The sequence below is a fragment of the Phyllostomus hastatus genome, unplaced genomic scaffold (genome assembly GCF_019186645.2).
Source record: "Phyllostomus hastatus isolate PE091 unplaced genomic scaffold, TTU_PhHast_1.1 phas_contig_80, whole genome shotgun sequence".
NCBI lineage: Eukaryota > Metazoa > Chordata > Mammalia > Chiroptera > Phyllostomidae > Phyllostomus > Phyllostomus hastatus.
This window is the reverse complement of record NW_025333960.1, coordinates 10,505,912-10,523,406: the sequence shown is the minus strand read 5'-3', so window position 1 is coordinate 10,523,406 and position 17,495 is coordinate 10,505,912. Positions and strand designations below refer to the sequence as shown.

At 39.2% G+C, this 17,495-nt stretch overlaps 1 protein-coding gene across 3 annotated transcripts in view; it reads left to right on the top strand.

Annotated features, from left to right (window-relative positions):
- Positions 1 to 17,495, top strand: part of PTPRM (protein tyrosine phosphatase receptor type M) — an 811,120-nt gene that overhangs the window by 362,355 nt on the left and 431,270 nt on the right. For all 3 annotated transcript variants that reach the window (XM_045849822.1, XM_045849820.1, XM_045849821.1), the window contains exon 6: positions 14,926 to 15,100. In XM_045849822.1, coding sequence (XP_045705778.1) covers positions 14,926 to 15,100 — 175 coding nt within the window. The remainder of the gene's footprint in view (positions 1 to 14,925; positions 15,101 to 17,495) is intronic.

The following is a 17,495-nucleotide window of genomic DNA, read 5'->3' as shown; positions in this document are numbered from 1 at the left end:
ACAAAGAACAAACAGAACTGGCAGAAAATCATTTGCATGGATGTCCAACAACCAAAGAGTTGAAGAAACATTCATCCAGACTGGTAGGAGGGGCAGAGATGGGCAGCCAGGGCAGAGAGAACACACGACAAGGCAACGCAGTGGAAAACATGGGGACATCCACATTTGGGGTGCAGATAAGCAGGAAAGAACAATGGGGAAGTGAGACAGATCACAAACCCCAGGGTTTCAGCTTGGGAAGCTAATGACTCAAAACCCTGGCTATAAAAAATCAGTGGGAGTTGTGGCAGCAGGAAAAACTTCCAGCCTCACAGGAGAGTTTGTTGGAGAGGTCCACAGGGTCCTAAAACATACTCAAACCCACCCACCTGCAAATCAACACCTGAAAGGGTACAATCCAGTTGTCAGAAGCCAAGGAAGTGATAGAAGTGGGACAAGAGTGGAACAAGAGGCATTGTTCCTTCTCTGACCCCTCCACAAAGACAGTTTGATAACACAGCAAAGAGGATTGCCCCGCCCTGGTGAACAGTTAAGGCTCCACCCCTTACCACATAACAGGTGTGCCTAGACAAAGAACTATGGCCCAAATGAAAGAACAGACCAAAACTCCAGAAAAAGAGCTAAGTGACCAGTAGACAGGCAACCTATTTGATGCAGAGTTCAAAACAGTGGTAATCAGGATGATCACAGAATTAATTGAGCCCAGTCACAAAATGAAGGAAGAAATGAAGGCTACACAAAGTGAAATAAAGGAAAATATACAGGGAACTAACAGAGAAGGGAAGGAAACCAGGACTCAAATCAATGATTTGGAACAAAAAGAAGAAATAAGCATCTAACCAGAACAGAATGAAGAAACAAGAATGCAAAAAAAAATGAGGAGAGGCCTAGGAACCTCTGGGACAATTTTAACCTTTCCAACATCAGAATCACGGGGATGTGGGAAGGAGAAGAGGAAGAGCAAGAAATTGAAAACTTGTTTGAACAAATGATGAAGGAAAATTTCCCCAATCTGGTGAAGGAAATAGACTACCAGGAAGTCCAGGAAGCTCAGAGGGTCCCAAAGAAGTTGGACCCAAGGAGGAGCACACCAAGGCACATCATAATTACACTGCCCAAGATTAAAGATAAGGAGATAATCTTAAAAGCAGCAAGAGAAAAGCAGACAGTTACCTATAACACAGTTCCCATTAGACTTTCTGCTGATTTCTCAGAAGAAACCTTACAGGCAATAAGGGGCTGGAAAGAAATATTTGAAATCATGAAACACAAGGAGCTGCATCCAAGATTGCTCTATCCAGCAAAGCTTTCATTTAGAATGGAAGGACAGATCAGTGCTTCCCAGATAAGGTCAAGTTAAAGGAGTACATCATTACCAAGCCCTTATTATATGAAATGTTAAAAGAACTTATCTAAGAAATAGAAGATCAAAAACTATGAACAGTAAAATGACAACAAACTCAGAACTATCAATAACTGAACCTAAAAAATAAAAACAAAAACTAAGTAAACAACTAGAACAGGAACATAATCACAGAACTGGAGATCACATGAGAGTTATCATTGTGCGGATGGGTAGAATCGGGAGGAAAGGTACAGGGAATAAGAAACATAATAGGTAGGCAAAAAATAGACAGGGGGTGGTTAAGAATAGTATAGGAAATGAAGAAGCCAAAAAACTTATATGTACCACCATGTACATGAACTAAGGAGGGGGATGCTGGGGGGTGGTGCAGGGAAGAGGGGGATAAAGGGGAAAAAAGAATTAGAACAACTGTAATAGCATAGTCAATAAAATATACTTTAAAAATAAAAAATTAAAAGCTTAAAAAATAATTCTTGTAAATAGCTACTAACTCACTATAGAACCTTTTATATTATCAAAAAATCTTAAACATATTTATTTTCTGTCACTTAATAATTTTAGGAAATAGGGATTGTCCTAAATCATTTATAATAGTGAAAATATAAATAACTTAAATGTATAGCAGTAGGGAAATAGTTACAGAAATAATGGCTATAGCCCTAAAGTAGGAAACATTAAAAAAAGCATGTTTTTAAAAATATTTTCCATGCTATGAAAAATTATACAAATGTCGCAAGTAATTTAAACAAGAAGATAAAACCTCATGTATATTTTGGACCACTGTTTCAAGTTTTATTTAAAGTAAAATAATGTAACCCTGGCTGGTGTGGCTCAGTGGATTGAGCGCCAGCCTGTGAACGAAAGGGTCACCAGTTCAATTCTCAATCAGGGCACATGCCAGGGTTCAGGCCAGGTCCCTAGTAAGGGGTATGTGAGAGGCCACCACACATTGATGTTTCTCTCCCTTTCTCTCCCTCCCTCCCCTCTGTCTGAAAATAAATAAATAAAATATTAAAAAAAATAATGTGTAACAGAAAAAGGAAACTAAAATACCCTGAAGTTTTTATTTCTGAATGATGAGCTTATGTAGTTTTTTTACATGTCCACATTTTTATTTTCTGTATTTAAAAAACAAGTTTCTATAATAAATATTTTAATTTAAAAGTCACTCTTTTTATTTTCCTGTAGCATATACTTTGTGAATGTTCTCACTGTGTGAGGTGTACCTGTTGTCTCGTAGATGCCCGCACCACTCTGCCATGTGGATTCTGTATTTGTTCTACTCTACCTGGTTGACTAGAGCCTTTCTCCCTTGTGTTTTGCTTTTGATCCTGCTTGGACGTACCACATTTGCTTTGTGCCTCTCATGGGATTTTCCATTCAACTCACCAACTACATTTTACCTCTTCTTTCCAAAATTTTTCTCCTGCACTCCGGTTTATTTTAGGGTAGTCTTCAAATGTAGGTGCAAAAGCTGGGTTTGTGCTGTTGAACTGTTTTAATATACATAACATGAAATTTACCATTTTGATCTTTTTAAGTGTGTAGTTCAGTAGCATTAAGTACATTCACAAAGTTGTATAACTGTTTTCACTATTATTTATGAAATTTTTCATCATATGAAACAGAAACCATTAAGGAATAACTCCCCTTCCACCCCTTCCCTGGGCCCTGGTAACCACCATTCTATTCCTTGTCTCTATGAAGTTGCCAATTCTAGATACCTCATATAAGAAGAATCATACCATATTTATCTTTTTGTGACTGGTTTATTTCACTTAACATTGTAAAGGTTCATTCATGTTGTAGCCTATATCATGATATCCTTCCTTTTTAAGGCTAAATGATATTCCATTGTATGTATAAACCACATTTTGTTTACTCATTGATTCTTCCATGGGCACTGGGGTGTTGACCACATTTTGTCTCTTGTGAGTAACACTGCTGTGAACATCGACAATCTGTTTCAGTCTCTGTTTTTCTTTTGGGTCATATCTAGGAGTAAAATTACTGGCTAATATAATTCTGTGTTTAACTTTTTGAGGAATTGCTAAACTTTTTCATACAGTAACTGCATCATTTTATATCTCCACCAGGAACACACAAGGGTTCCAATTGCTGTATATATTTTTGCCAACACTTGTTATTTTTCTTTTCTTTCTTTCATTTTTTTTATAATAGCCATCCTACTGGACATAAAGTGATATCTTACTGTGATTTTCATTTGCATTTCCCTGTTGATTAATGATGTTGAGCATCTTTTCATGTGCTTATTGGTCATTTGTTACTTTCTTTAGGGGAAATGTCTATTTAAGTCTTTTGCCCATTTTAAAATTGGAATGTTTGGGGGGGGTTTTGTTTGTATTTATTATTATTGAGTTGTAAGACTTGTTTATGTATTCAGGATATTAATCCTTTGTCAGATACATAATTTGTAAGTATCCTACTCTGTTGTCTTGTTACTCTCTGAATAGTGTTCTTTGATGCACAATAGTTTTTTAATATTTTTAAGTATATTTCATTGATTATGCTATTACAGTTGTCCCATTACCCCCTTCATTCCCCTCTACCCTGCGCACCCTCTCCCACCCACATTCCGCCCCCTTCAGTTCATGTCCATGTGTCATAAGTTCTTTAGCTTCTACGTTTCCCATAGTATTCTTACCCTCCCCTGTCTATTTTTGACCTACCATCTATGCTACTTATTCTTTGTACCTTTTCCCCCTCTCTCCTCCTCCCACTCCCCTGTTGATTAACCCTCCATGTGATCTCCATTTCTGTGGTTCTGTTCCTGTTCTAGTCGTTTGCTTAGTTCTTGTTTTTGTTTTAGGTGTGGTTGTTAATAATTGTGAGTTTGCTGTCATTTTACTATACATGTTTTTTATCTTTTTCTTAGATAAGTCCCTTTAACATTTCATATAATAAGGGTTTAGTGATGATGAACTCCTTTAACTTGGCCTTATCTGAGAAGCACTTTATCTGCCCTTCCATTCTAAATGAAAGTTTGTCTGGATAGAGCAATCTTAGATGTAGGTCCTTGTCTTTCATGACTTGGAATACTTCTTTCCAGCCCCTTCTTGCCTCTAAGGTCTCTTTTGAGAAATCAGTTGACAGTCTTATGGGAACTCCTTTGTAGGTGACTGTCTCCTTATCCCTTGCTGCTTCTAGGATTCTCTCCTTCATTTTTACCTTGGCTATGTAATTATGATGTGCCTTGGTGTGTTCCTCCTTGGGTCCAACTTCTTTGGGACTCTCTGAGCTTCCTGGACTTCCTGGTAATCTATTTCCTTCACCAGATTGGGGAAGTTCTCCTTTATTGTTTGTTCAAGTAACTTTTGCACTTGTTGCTCTTCCTCTTCTCCTTCTGGTACCCCTATGATTCAGATGTTGGAACATTTAAAGATGTCCTGGAGGTTCCTAAGCCTCTCCTCATTTTTTTAAATTCTTGTTTCTTCATTCTTTTCTGTTTGGTTGTTTATTTCTTCCTTCTGGTCCACTCCATTGATTTGAGTCCCAGTTTTCTTCCCATCACTGTTGGTTCCCTTTGCATTTTCCTTTATTTCACTTAGTGTAGCCTTCATTTTTTCATTTAATTTGTGACCAAATTGAACCAATTGTGTGAGCATCCTGATCACCAGTTGCTTTGAACTGTGTATCTGATAGGTTGGCTATCTCTTCATCGCTTAGTTGTATTTGCTGTAGAGCTTTGATCTCTTCTTCTGTTTGGGCCATATTTTTTGTCCTGTCACACCTGTTTTGTATGAGAGGCGGAGCCTTAGGTGTTCACCAGGGCGGGGCAACCCAGTTGCTGGGTTGTGACACTATATGTGGGGGCAGGTCCAAGAGGGAACAAAGGCACTTGCTCTGTTCTTGTGAGACTTCAGTCTCTTCTGCTGCTTCCCCCAAGCAAACTGGGCCTTTCTGGTGCTAATTCCCATGTGGGTGGGCTTGTGCACATTCTAGGACCCAGTGGGTCTCTCCAGTGAACTCTCCTATGAGACTGGGAGTCTGTCCCTGCGCCTCAACCCCCACAGGTGTTTTCAGTGAGTGCCCTGAGGCTCCATTTCCCAGTGCTGGGACCCTGGGTTGTGTGCAGTGGCTTGCTTCACAATCGCCACCTTTCTGGGTCTGCCAGTTGCCACCTCACGCCTGGGGTCTGCCAGCCACTGCCTGTGTGCCCAGGGTCTGTCTGCTGCAGTCTTGTGCTCCTGGGATGCCTTACACACCTGGTCCCATCGCTCTTTGTGCCTCGACTCCTCTCTGCCCAGCTGCCCAACTCCGCCCCTCCTACTGGTCTGGATGAACATGTCTATTTTAACTTCTTGGTTGTCTGACTTCCATACAGTTCAATTTTCTGTCAGTTCTGGTTGTTATTCTATTTCTAAATTGTTGTTGTCCCTATCTTGGTTGTGCGAGGAGGCACAGTGTGTCTACCTACACCTCCATGTTGGCCAGAGGTCTTTTTTTTATATTTTGATGAGTCTAGTTTATATCTTTTTTCTTTTGTTGCCTATGATTTTGGTATTATATTTAAGAAATCAATTAAAAATTCAAGGTCATGAAGATTTCTTCCCTCCATTTTCTTGTAAGAAATTTTAGTTTTAGTTTTAGATGTTAATTTAATGCATTTGATCAATTTTGAGTTACTTTTTGTATGTGGTAAAACATAAGGGTCCAGCTTCATCCTTTTGCATGTGGATATATTGTTTTCCCACCACCACTTGTTGAAAAGCCTACTATTTCTTCATTGAATGGCCTTGGCACCCTTGTTGGAAATCCACTAACCATATATCTGGGGGATTTGTTTTGGGGTTTTTATTCTGTTACATTGGTCTATGTCTGTCCTTTTGCCAGTAGCACACTATATTTTTGTTTACTGTATCTTCCTAGTAAGTTTTGAAGTTGAGAAGTGAGTCTTCCAACTTCTGTTTTGGCCACCGTGATAGCTTTGGAATAGAACTCTTGCTAGCCAATAATACCTAAACTGGCCTTAAATGTTTGCACTGTAAGTCTGACAAATCAAGACACGTGACTACAACACTGCAGAAAGACATTTTAGTCAAAAAGAAACTACATATAACACAGTGGTTCGATGAAATTATCATGGAGCTGAAAAATTCTTATCACTTAGTGATGTCATAGCCATCATAGCCATCATAATACATAATGTATTATGTAGCATAATACATTACTCATGTGTTTGTGGTGGTATTGGTATAAACGGACCTTCTGCTCTGCCAGTCTTTAAAAGTATAGCACATACAAATGTATAGTATACATTTGATAATGACAATAAATGACTATATTACTGGTTTATGTATTTACTATTCTATGTTTTAATCATTATTTTAGAGTGTATTCTTTCTACTCTTAAAAAAAAGTGTGCAGTGTAATGGTATGTGGTGTTACACCAACAGCTGCCCCATACAGCATGAGTTTTCAGTGTCTCTTGGTTGCATCACTCTTAAAATTATGCCAAATTTAATCCCGTGTTGTTTTATAAATTTAGAGTAGCCTAAGTGTAAAGTGTTTATAAAGTCCACAATAGTGCACAGTAATGTCCCAGGCCTTCACATTCACTTATTGCTCACTGACTCACCGAAGGCAAATTCTGGTCCTGCCAGCTCCATTCAAGGAAAGTGCCCTATATAAGTATATTATTTTTTTTATCTTTTACACCATGTTTTTACTGTGCCTTTTCTATATTTAGATATACAAGTATTATCATTGTGCTACAATAGCATACAGCATTCAGTACAGTAACATGCTGTGCAGGCTTGTATGTAGCAGCAATGGGCTGTAAAGTATAGCCTAGGTGTGTAGTAAACAGTACCATCTAGGCTTGTGTAAGTACACTGTATGAGGGGGGACCCAAAAAACAAAATTTATTTATTAAAAAATTGTTTATTCTTACATTTTTAAATTTCAGTCACCTTCAAAGTACTCTCCATTTGATGCAATACACCTATTAAGACATTTTTTCCACTGCTCAAAATATTTTTTGAATGTGTCAATTTTGATGCCTTTTAGTGCTTCTGCCATTTTTGTCTCACCTGTTCTACATCTGCAAAATGTTTATTTTTGAAGACTTTTTTCACCTGGGGAAACAAAGAAACAAAAAAGTCCCTCAGGGAGAGATTAGTGAATAGGGAGGGTGGGGCATGGGGGTCATGCCATTTTTGGTCAAAAACTGCTGAACACTCAGTGTGGTGTGGGCAGGTGCATTTGTAAATCACCCAACATGTAATGGGCAAATGCTTTGAAAGAGTCTGCAAAAAAATTTCACTAAAGCCAAATGCAGCCTCTCACAACACTAGCTGATACACTGATACAGATGTGTTCCTAGAACACTCACCTAACAGGGGAAGCCTGTACTACAAGGGGCCCACCCTTCAGAAGATAATTTTGGGGTTTTTTTGGGGGGTCCTCTCTTTGTGAGGGGGGTTCTCACAAAGATGAAATTGCCTAGTGAGGCATTTCTCAGAATGTATCCCTGCTATTATAAGTAATACACTTAATGCACTTAATTTTATATATTTGTAAATTCCCAGGCTTTTTCATTAATCTGACGGTCATTGTATTGGTGTGCTAATGCTGCTATAACAAATTACCACAAACTTAGTAACTTTATTATCTTACAGATCTAGAGGTGAGAAGTACTAAAATAAGGTGATGGTGGGGCTGGTTTCTTCTGGAAGATGTGCAGGAGAATCTGTTCCAGCTAGACTCTAGATTCTAGAATCTAGATTCTAGATTTTAGTCTGTTCTAGACTTTTACAGTTTCTAGAGATCCTCTTTATAACTTGGCTCAGGGTCTGTTCCTCTGTCTTCAAACTGATCACTCCAACTTTTGTTTCTGTGTCTTCTGTATCTGACCCTACTACCTTCATCTTACATTATTATGATGTTGGACCCCCCACGGTTAACCTAGCTTAGTCTTCCCATCTCCAGATCTTTATTTTAATGACCTCCACGATCTCCCTTTTGCTGTGTAAGGGAACACATTCACAGGTTACAGGAACTAAGGAACAGACATCATTGAGGGCCATTACTCTGCCTACTGCAATCACTGTGAGTGGGCAATGTTGCTGACTGAGGGATGCAACAGAACTTCCAAAATATCCTTTTAGGGCAGACCTTGGCCTACACCACCTGGGAAACCCCAGGGCCGATGCACCCAGTGGACAGCTACAGACCATATCAGAGAACTATTACCCTGCTCCTGCACAGCTGATCCTCCACAGAGGTTGGAGGTTGGTGGTCAATGGTCACAGCCAGTCCTTGCAGCTGGTGGCCTGGGTAAATTCCTCCTATTGATCTCCCAATAGCATCCAAGGCTCAACTACAACAGGAGGGTGTACTCAGCCCACACAAAGGGACACACCTCAAATACCCAGCTTAGGTGATAGGGAAGGCTGTGCCGCTGGAAATTGCAGAACACACTACTAAGACATAGAGTTAAAGCAGCTCTACCTAATACACAGAGACAAACACAGGGAGGCTACCAAAACAAGGAGACTAAGAGTCTAGGCCCAGGTGAAAAAATAGATCAAAACTCCAGAAAAAGAGCTAAATGAAACTGAGATAAGCAATCTGTCAGATGCAGAGTTCAAAACACTGTTTATAAGGATACTTGAAGAACTTAGTGAGGACCTCAGCATTATAAAAAAGACCCAGCCAGAAATGAAGGATACACTAATTAAAATAAATAATTTATACTGAGTAGGGCAAGGGGGAGTAATGGGGGGGAAATAGGGACAACTGTAATTGAACAACAATAAAATTTTTAAAAAACTGACAAAAAATAGCAATTTATAGGAAAACAACAGTAGAATGGATGAAGCCAAGAATCACATCAATAATTTGGAACATAAGGAACCAAAAAACAGGCACATAGAACAAGAAGTAAAAGAATCCAAAACAATGAGGATACTATAAACAGCTTCTGGGACAAATTTAAGAGCCTCGTAGGGGTGCCAGAAGGATAAGAGAAAGAATAAGAAATTGGAAATCTATCTAAAAAAATAATGAAAAACAAAACTTACTTAATTTAGTGAAGGAAATAGACATGCAAGTTCAGGAAGCGCATAAAGTCCCAATTATGATGGATGCAAAAAGGCATACTCCAAGACACGTCATTATTAAAAGGTCAAAGGATAAGATAAAGATAGACTCTTAAAAGCAAGAGAAAAGAAGTTAGTTACTGGAAGGTTGCCAGATGGGAGGGCTCAGGGAGAGAATGGGTGAAGAGGGAAGGGGATTAAGAAGTACAAATAGGTAGACACAGAATAGCCATGGGGTTGTAAGGTACAGTATAGGAAACAGAGTAGCCAAAAAACTTGTATGTATGACCCATGGACATGAACAATGATGAGGGAATTGCCTGAGGGAGGAGAGGGACAAAAGGGGAAAAATCAGGACAACTGTAATAGCATAATCAATAACATATAATTAAAAATAAAAACATTGTTAAACATAGCAAAATAAAATACCCTTTTTCCTCCTATGGGTCTCCCTTGTAAATAAAGATTAGCTGTCCAGTTTTAGGGTCTTGGGTATAAATCTGTTAATTTAACAACCTTGTATTTCTAGCCTACCTATGGAACATTTTTTACACTGAGGCTATTATTCCTAGATTTAGCAAATAATTACTGGGTTCTATTTCTTGTGTACCCATGTAATGAGCAAGCTATGTTTCTTGACATATGGATGTTATAGTGTGCTAGAAGAGAAAGATATTGATTTTTTGTTGATTTCATTTTATTAATATCTCTAGAACTCTTTCCTTCTCCTATCTTGTCTCTCTTTTGGTCATTTGTTAACTATGATTTCTGAAAAATATATAACAATGTCCCTTGATATCATTTGGGCTGCCACACTCTTTCCTTCAGTCCATTACCATACCCATAGATGTGTTCATGTCACTCTTTTGCCTAAAATTCTTCCTTTCCTAGCATCAATATAAATGATTATGATCAATATTTCATATTACTTGGTGTGGTCTGTATTGTGCTTATCTTTCTAGCCTTATCATCTGCCATTCCTGGGAATGTTTTTGTTCTAGCCACATGGAATAAATTGTCCTTTCCCCATAGTTCCTTGCTATCTTGGCTCTTGACTGTTGCAGAGTTCTCTCTCACTGGGCTTCATTTCTCCTCTGTCAGTGCCTGAGAATCCCCTGTTAATCTTCAAGTCTGGCCTAAGTAGCTTTTTTGCAAAACCAGTCCTTATACCCCTTCTGCAAGGCCCCCTTTTCCAGGGTTTACTGAGTTAGGCAGCTCATTGCTGTGTGCTCTAATGATTGCCTTACTCATCTGTTTTTCTAACAAGACTCTAAATTCAGTTAGGTAAGGGATTATTCTTTCACTCCATGCTCCTTGTGCAGTAACCAACTATGTGGCTCTTAAGAAAATTTTACTAAATGTTGGTTGAATGAGTGCTTGGATCATGTACATCTGAATGATTTAACAGAAAATGGCCTGCAGATTTGAGCAAGATTTTTGAGTTGGTATGGATCCTAAATTAAAATAATTGCTAGTTAGCACTTGGTTGCTCCTTCCTATGTATACTAATTTCTCTTTAAGAAGCTGAATCTAAATTTCTCTGTGATTAAATACATGACATTTAAAAAAATTATTCCTCAGAGTTCATGTGACTTATTAGAATAGTGTAGAGTTTTTAATCTGAAGTGTTTTTTTTTAATTTGAAAGGAGAAACCTGTGGCATAAAGATAAAAACTATGAAGTAATACTCCTTTCAACATATGTATAAATTCAAAATGGAGGTTTTCTTAAACTTGAGTGCCCTCAGTAGAGCCTGAAATATTTGTAAGTGATTAATAAGTATATAATTTAAAATTGTTTTAAATAAGCATTTTTAGATAGGCTTATTCTATTAAAAACATTACACAATTACTATAGAAGTATATTCTTATAAGATTCATGCCACCAGTAAGTGAATCAATAAGTAGATAGCCCTTTTTGTTATTGTTGTTGTCATTAATCAACAGAAAAACACAGATATGAAATCTGCCATTCTTTAGGGCTTAATTTTTTTCCCTCAAAACTGGAGATTAGTTTTTTTTTCCAATTTGAAAAGAGACAAATTTAATTTTTTTTGAGTGGTAGGTCTAATATTAATTCTACTGTTACCAAACAAAGTAGGATTCAGCTGCTTACTGCGAACACGAGCACAACACCATAATTGGTGGGGAAGGAAAAAGGTTTTTATTAACAGGGTGCTCAATTTTGGGGAAGTAAGGACTATCTAGCTCCAAGCCATTCTCTTCAGCAAAACACAGAAATCCCCATGTTCCCAAAATCACTGACATTCAAATCCATGCCTAGAGACACTCCCTCCTCTCTTACCTGCCTTTGGAGCCTGAGGCTGCTACACAAAGTGGTATCCATCTCTCCAGCTCCAGGCACAATCTACCTCTGGAGTGCACCCTTGTGGGGCCAGCATCTCCACTGTCCCTCTGCAGCTTCCTGCCTCTCCTGGGGCCAGAGCACACTGCCAGATTACTGCAGAGGGTCATGGTAGGGGCCCTGTTCATGGGGCTCCAGTATCCAAGCTGCCTGTGTCCCCAGGGCCAGCAAAATTTCCTGGCACATGTATCTGTGTGCTGCTCTCACAGTGAGAAAATGGGAGCAGCCCAGGATCCGTGCACTGTGCAGCATGGGGTCCCACTGGTGAGGTGCTAAGTTTATGTGCGCTGCCACTGGCGAGGTGCATGTCCCCCACAGATCTGCTCCTGACCATGCTAGAAGGGCAAGACAAGAGCTGTGAGCATGGTCTGCATCTGCTGGGTCCTGTGAAGGCCCAGTCACCCGCTTCCAACTGGGTGGAATGAAGGGAATGCAAAAAGGGTCAAGTTTCTGTGTGCCTTACATTTTAAATCTTTCACCCCCAAATTCTGCATGAGACAGAAGTGTCCAGATTCCCAGCCAATCTCGGTTGGTGTCCACTGCAGACATAAGCCTGCACAGCATCTTTGCCCCTCCTCTGGCTGCCTTAATCCAGGAGCTGGTAAGGGGCACAGTGTCTCTGCCCAGGGAACAGCATTGCCATGCTCACATTTATAGTACATGTGTGTTGTGACCTTTTTAGCCCATGCAGGCTCTGTGCAAGCTGTGTCTTGAGCTTACCCTTCCCTGGAGTTTGGAAGCCTGTCACATGGTATAGGTTACAATTTCATTTGCCACCTAAGGCACTTCCCAACGCCTCTTGGGTGTCCCTCCCCTGTGCTCAGTGTTCTGGCCAGACCTCTCTGTTACACTACTGGTAGAATTAAATATTTATTTATCTGGGGGAGAGGATGTGAGACTGAATGTATAGAATACAGAAAGGAATGATGTAATTAACAATGCTAGATTGATATTGTTTTGTTTTTCTAATTTCTTGGTGCCCTCTTCAAGCCAAATTTAGGGGACAGACATGAGATATAAAAGGAATATATATAACTTCAGATTCTGATTTATGACTTTTTAAGCTATTAACAAAGCTGTTTTGACAGATAATACTAAAGATGATGTTAGTGGAACTCTTCTTCCCCACTCCTTATGTTTCCTTCCCTGTGGCAGGAACTTTACTAGTGCAGCACTCCTGATGCCTTTTCTCTGCCAAGCAGGAGCTGCCTGGGAAGGAAGCTCTGAGCATGCACAGCCCAACCCCTTCTTTGGGAGCTAACTCCCTATATAAACCCTGTTCCTCCATCCTGTGAGTTTTACAGCAGCTCCCAACATACAGAAGGCCTTGTGATTTTCTAGTGTGGCCTGTGACTGTGTAGGTGAGTCTTTTTAATTCTGTGCTTCAGTATTAGCCAAAACATTATTACTACACATCAGCCATATTCTGTAGCATCAGTAAAAAAGGTGGTATTTTGACAGTCAGTCTGCCTTTTTCCTCAAACTCGTGTGGTGCCAGTCATTTTGCCAGTGTCCTTGCATACATCTTTAAGTTCTCACAACAGCCAAGTTCTTGAAAGTGAGTTGTATCATTTTCTCACTGCAGATGAGCAAAGGGAGGTTGTAGGAAGGTAAATCACTTTGAAGCTAGGTTTGACACATGGTCATTCTTACTCCTAAACTTGTGTCCATTAGGACATAACCATCAAAGAAAATAACCAGAGATAAAAGCTTTATGGTTTTGCATTATATAAATCACCAAGTAATACAGATGATATTTATTGTTTTGTAGACTAGTATTTTAGTAACTATAAATAAAAGCATTGTAATATAGCCTGCGAGTCCATGAATGCTTGCTTTCCTCCCTCCTCAGTTCCACCAGCTGCCGTAAGCATCCAGCTCTTCCTAACACTTGGGCTTCCTGTCCTGTTTCCTCTGACTAGAATGCTCCTTTCCCACCCTTCCCCCTTTACCTGGTTAGCTTCTGATTTTCAGATCTTACTCCCAATCTCACTTCCTCTAACTGACCTCACATCGCCACCATCTCTAAAGTTGGTGTACATTGTGATTTCTGCCAGCCACCTGATCTGTCCATTCACCACTCTAGCCAGCATCTGTGGCCTATATGTCTCACTAAATGAAGCCCCATGAGCATATCAACCACTTTTCTTTTGTTCACTGTTGTGAGCCTTTTGTCCTAACACAGTAACAGCTTGGGGTTGGCACCCCAAAATGGTTGCTAGGTGAGTATATGGATATTCTGTTTGGCACCGTGCATTGGCCTTAAGATCTTTGCTCATTGTTTTCTAGTTAATACTTGCAAATAACATTTTAAAGATATCCTCGTTCCTGATATTTGTAAAAAAAAACATAGAACTCAAATCTGTAAGCTTCTTTTTGGGCTTTAAACTACAGAAAGCATAGAATCAGTTTCCAGGTGTGCAAACTAAATACTTCATGTGTCAGGGACAATATAAAACAAAGCTGCCCCAGTTGTGGAACCTGCTTTATGTGCCCCTGGACTGTGGTATAGAGACAGGGACTGCTCTTCTTGCATTTCAGTACCATGTAATGCTAAGGATATATTCTACTTGGGTTTTATAACTCGTATATTCAGGAGAAATATCATAAAGCTTGGATTTGTCCTTCAAACCTACTCAGCAAGGAATACGCTAATGCCTACTTACATTTTTAATGTAATTCTTGATAAGTTGTTTATTTGTTCATATATAAAATAAGGTCAGTAGTAGGGTAGTGTATGAGTTCATTTTATTTCCTAGTCAAGCATGAAAACAAGGAAAGTGTTATGAAAAGATCATATGTTGATAGTTTGGGAGCAAAATAAAGAATTTTTCCATATGCTTTTTCTCTTCTGTTAAGCTAATGCAGCATAATTAATATCTTGAAGGGAAAAAAAAACAAGACATTTCTGCACACTTAATTTTGCATCCCTCAATCTTGAAGTTGTGGATTACAGCAGAATTTCAGTTTCCTGGACAGCTGTTCTCCTGGAACAACTGCCCATGCGTAATAAACAACTGAACCAAGATCTGTATGGAAGTAATATTAATGAGATGTTGTTAGGTGTCTTACTGTTTCACTGCGACAGCTGATACGGTTTTTTTTTTGTTTTCTCTACTCCCACTTATACAGGGTATTGATGTACGAGATGCTCCTCTGAAGGAAATAAAGGTGACTAGTCCCCGGCGATTCATAGCTTCATTTAATGTCGTGAACACGACAAAACGAGATGCTGGGAAGTACCGCTGCATGATTCGCACAGAAGGAGGTGTTGGAATATCAAACTATGCAGAGTTGGTAGTTAAAGGTATTTAATGTATTTTTATACCCCAAACTAGTCTATTAAAATAGATATGTTACATGATTATGAGTTCATTATTTGCTTAAAGCTCAAACTTATCCTTGTCTGTTTCTGAACAGTAGTTTGGTGGCAGTCTATATCGATGGATTGCATTTTAAGTACAAATTTCATATGTGAGCATTATTTTTGAAAAATGTATTTTGTTTATGCTGGTTTAGTTGCATACAAAGCAACAAATGTGCTCTTGGCAAGTTCTTCTTCCAACTATATATACAGAGATTACAACCTATAAATTTTTTCAAGGAATGAAAATTTTTTACTGATAGAAAATCACTTAAAATGCAAATATTCACCAGCCAGGGTGTTTATGGTAGCAGGGTGGTTAATAAAATGAGGCACTGTCAGTATACAAGCACTCAGTCATATCACACAAGCCATATCAATAATTCTGAGTAAATATTTGTAATGTTGTGATTAAGGTTCTATTACTAGATTTGGCATGACTGAAAAATTGAGCTATTATATTAAGAAAGGTTGGGGATAGGGGAAAAAGGGGGAAGTAGGTTTTCCTTACCTGTTTTATTGTGTGTGTGTTTTGTGGGGGGGGATTGGTTATGTGTGTAAGCTGAGTAGTTTATCGTATTAAACTGCCAAAGCAAGTCTCGGTCCCAGACAGAATAATTTGGACTTTTAGATGTACTGTGAGGTATTTTTAGATAACTTGTGGCAGGCCACTGCTCTTTTGTCTTGGCAGAACAGAATGATGCCAGTTTTTTAACTCTTTCCCTTGCATTTGCTAAATATGGGACATAAAAGTGATCTCTTTTAAATGAGCTATTTCTTTTGTCAGCCAATTTCTATGTAGGTAGTTTTAAATACTGCAGGGTTCAAACCCCAGCACTAGCTTTGTGGGTATGGCCACTACCCTCTCTGTGCTTCTATTTCCCTATGTATAAGGTAGAAATAATAGTATTACCTATCCTATAGGTCTATCAGGAGGATCAAATGCAAAAAGTGTATGAATAGCACATTGAACAGTATACCTAGTAAACAGCCAGCACCTGTTCCTGCTGTGATGGGAAGGAAGGGGTGGACATGGTGATTCCTACTCTTTGCTGCAATACATTAGTGATCTTTATTTGAGAATGCATGTCAGCACAGCCTCTCCAAATTTTAAAAAATGTGAATGCCTGTCCGCCTATTCTCCCCTCCCCCACCACACCTGTTGGGAGCCGACCAGCAGCCAACCCTTGGCACAGTCAGGTCGGATGAGACACACCTGCACTGCAGAGGCAACTGTGGCCCCATCTCCTGTCTATTTCCTCCTGTATGCCTGTCCCTACTAGCAATAGGTGGTTGGATTTTTAGATACCTGTGTGTTATACAAAAAATCTGCATGATGCCTCTGATTCTGTGCGAAATGATTTGCTGACCACAGAATTGAGACCCCTAGCAACCTTAATGCTGCCTACTTCCCCAACCTGGGAAGTTAAGGATAAAATTAAACTATGGGCAGACCAACTGCCAGAACACTGAAGGAAACTGTTGCTAGGAATGTTTCTTAAGGAGTCACCACTCAAAAGCCTAAGATTTATTAGAGCCACTACCCTTCCCATACCCTGGACAGGAGTGTAAAGAAGCAAGGAGTTCTAGTTAAAAATAATAATCTCAATACATGGAAATGAGTACAAAACATGCCCCCCCCCAAGATGTATAAATCAAAAAACCTAGGCAAAAAACCAGTTACCTAACCGAGACAAATCTAACCTCAATGGACAATAGATAATTTCTATATAACCTATAAATCACCCCTTGCACTCTTTTAATTTAGACCAATCCCTAGAATCTTAATAGACACCTAGTTACTAATTGGCACCTGAAAGTTTATGCCCATATAGCTTGTTGGCTATCTGATTAATGACCCTCTTAGTCAAAATAACCTTTGTTTAATATGGTTGATATGTGGCACCTCCTGTACTTTTTGGTTATTTCTTTGTTTAACATGATTGATCTGTAAAACCTGTATTTTTCTAAATTATTTCTATGGTAATCATTTCTGTTTTAATAATCACACTATGCATTGAATGTTGTATAACCTCCCCTATAAAAATAAAGATTGATTTTTCTCAGTGAGTCAGGTGGACCCAGAAAGCCTGACTGTCCTCCGGCACCCCACCGGGTGTCTCACTTCATTCGCTTCGCCTTAGCCATGCATTCTTCAGGGACCCTGAGGCCCCGCCGAGGTCCCTGAAGACCTGGCACACACCCATATTGAATCAGAAGCTTGGAGGACATAGTCTGTTATCAAATCTATAGGTAATTCGGGCATGTGCAAGGGTGTTCTGTGTTAGAAAGTGCATGTCGAACTACCTGATTGAAAACCTATTTGCCATATCAGATC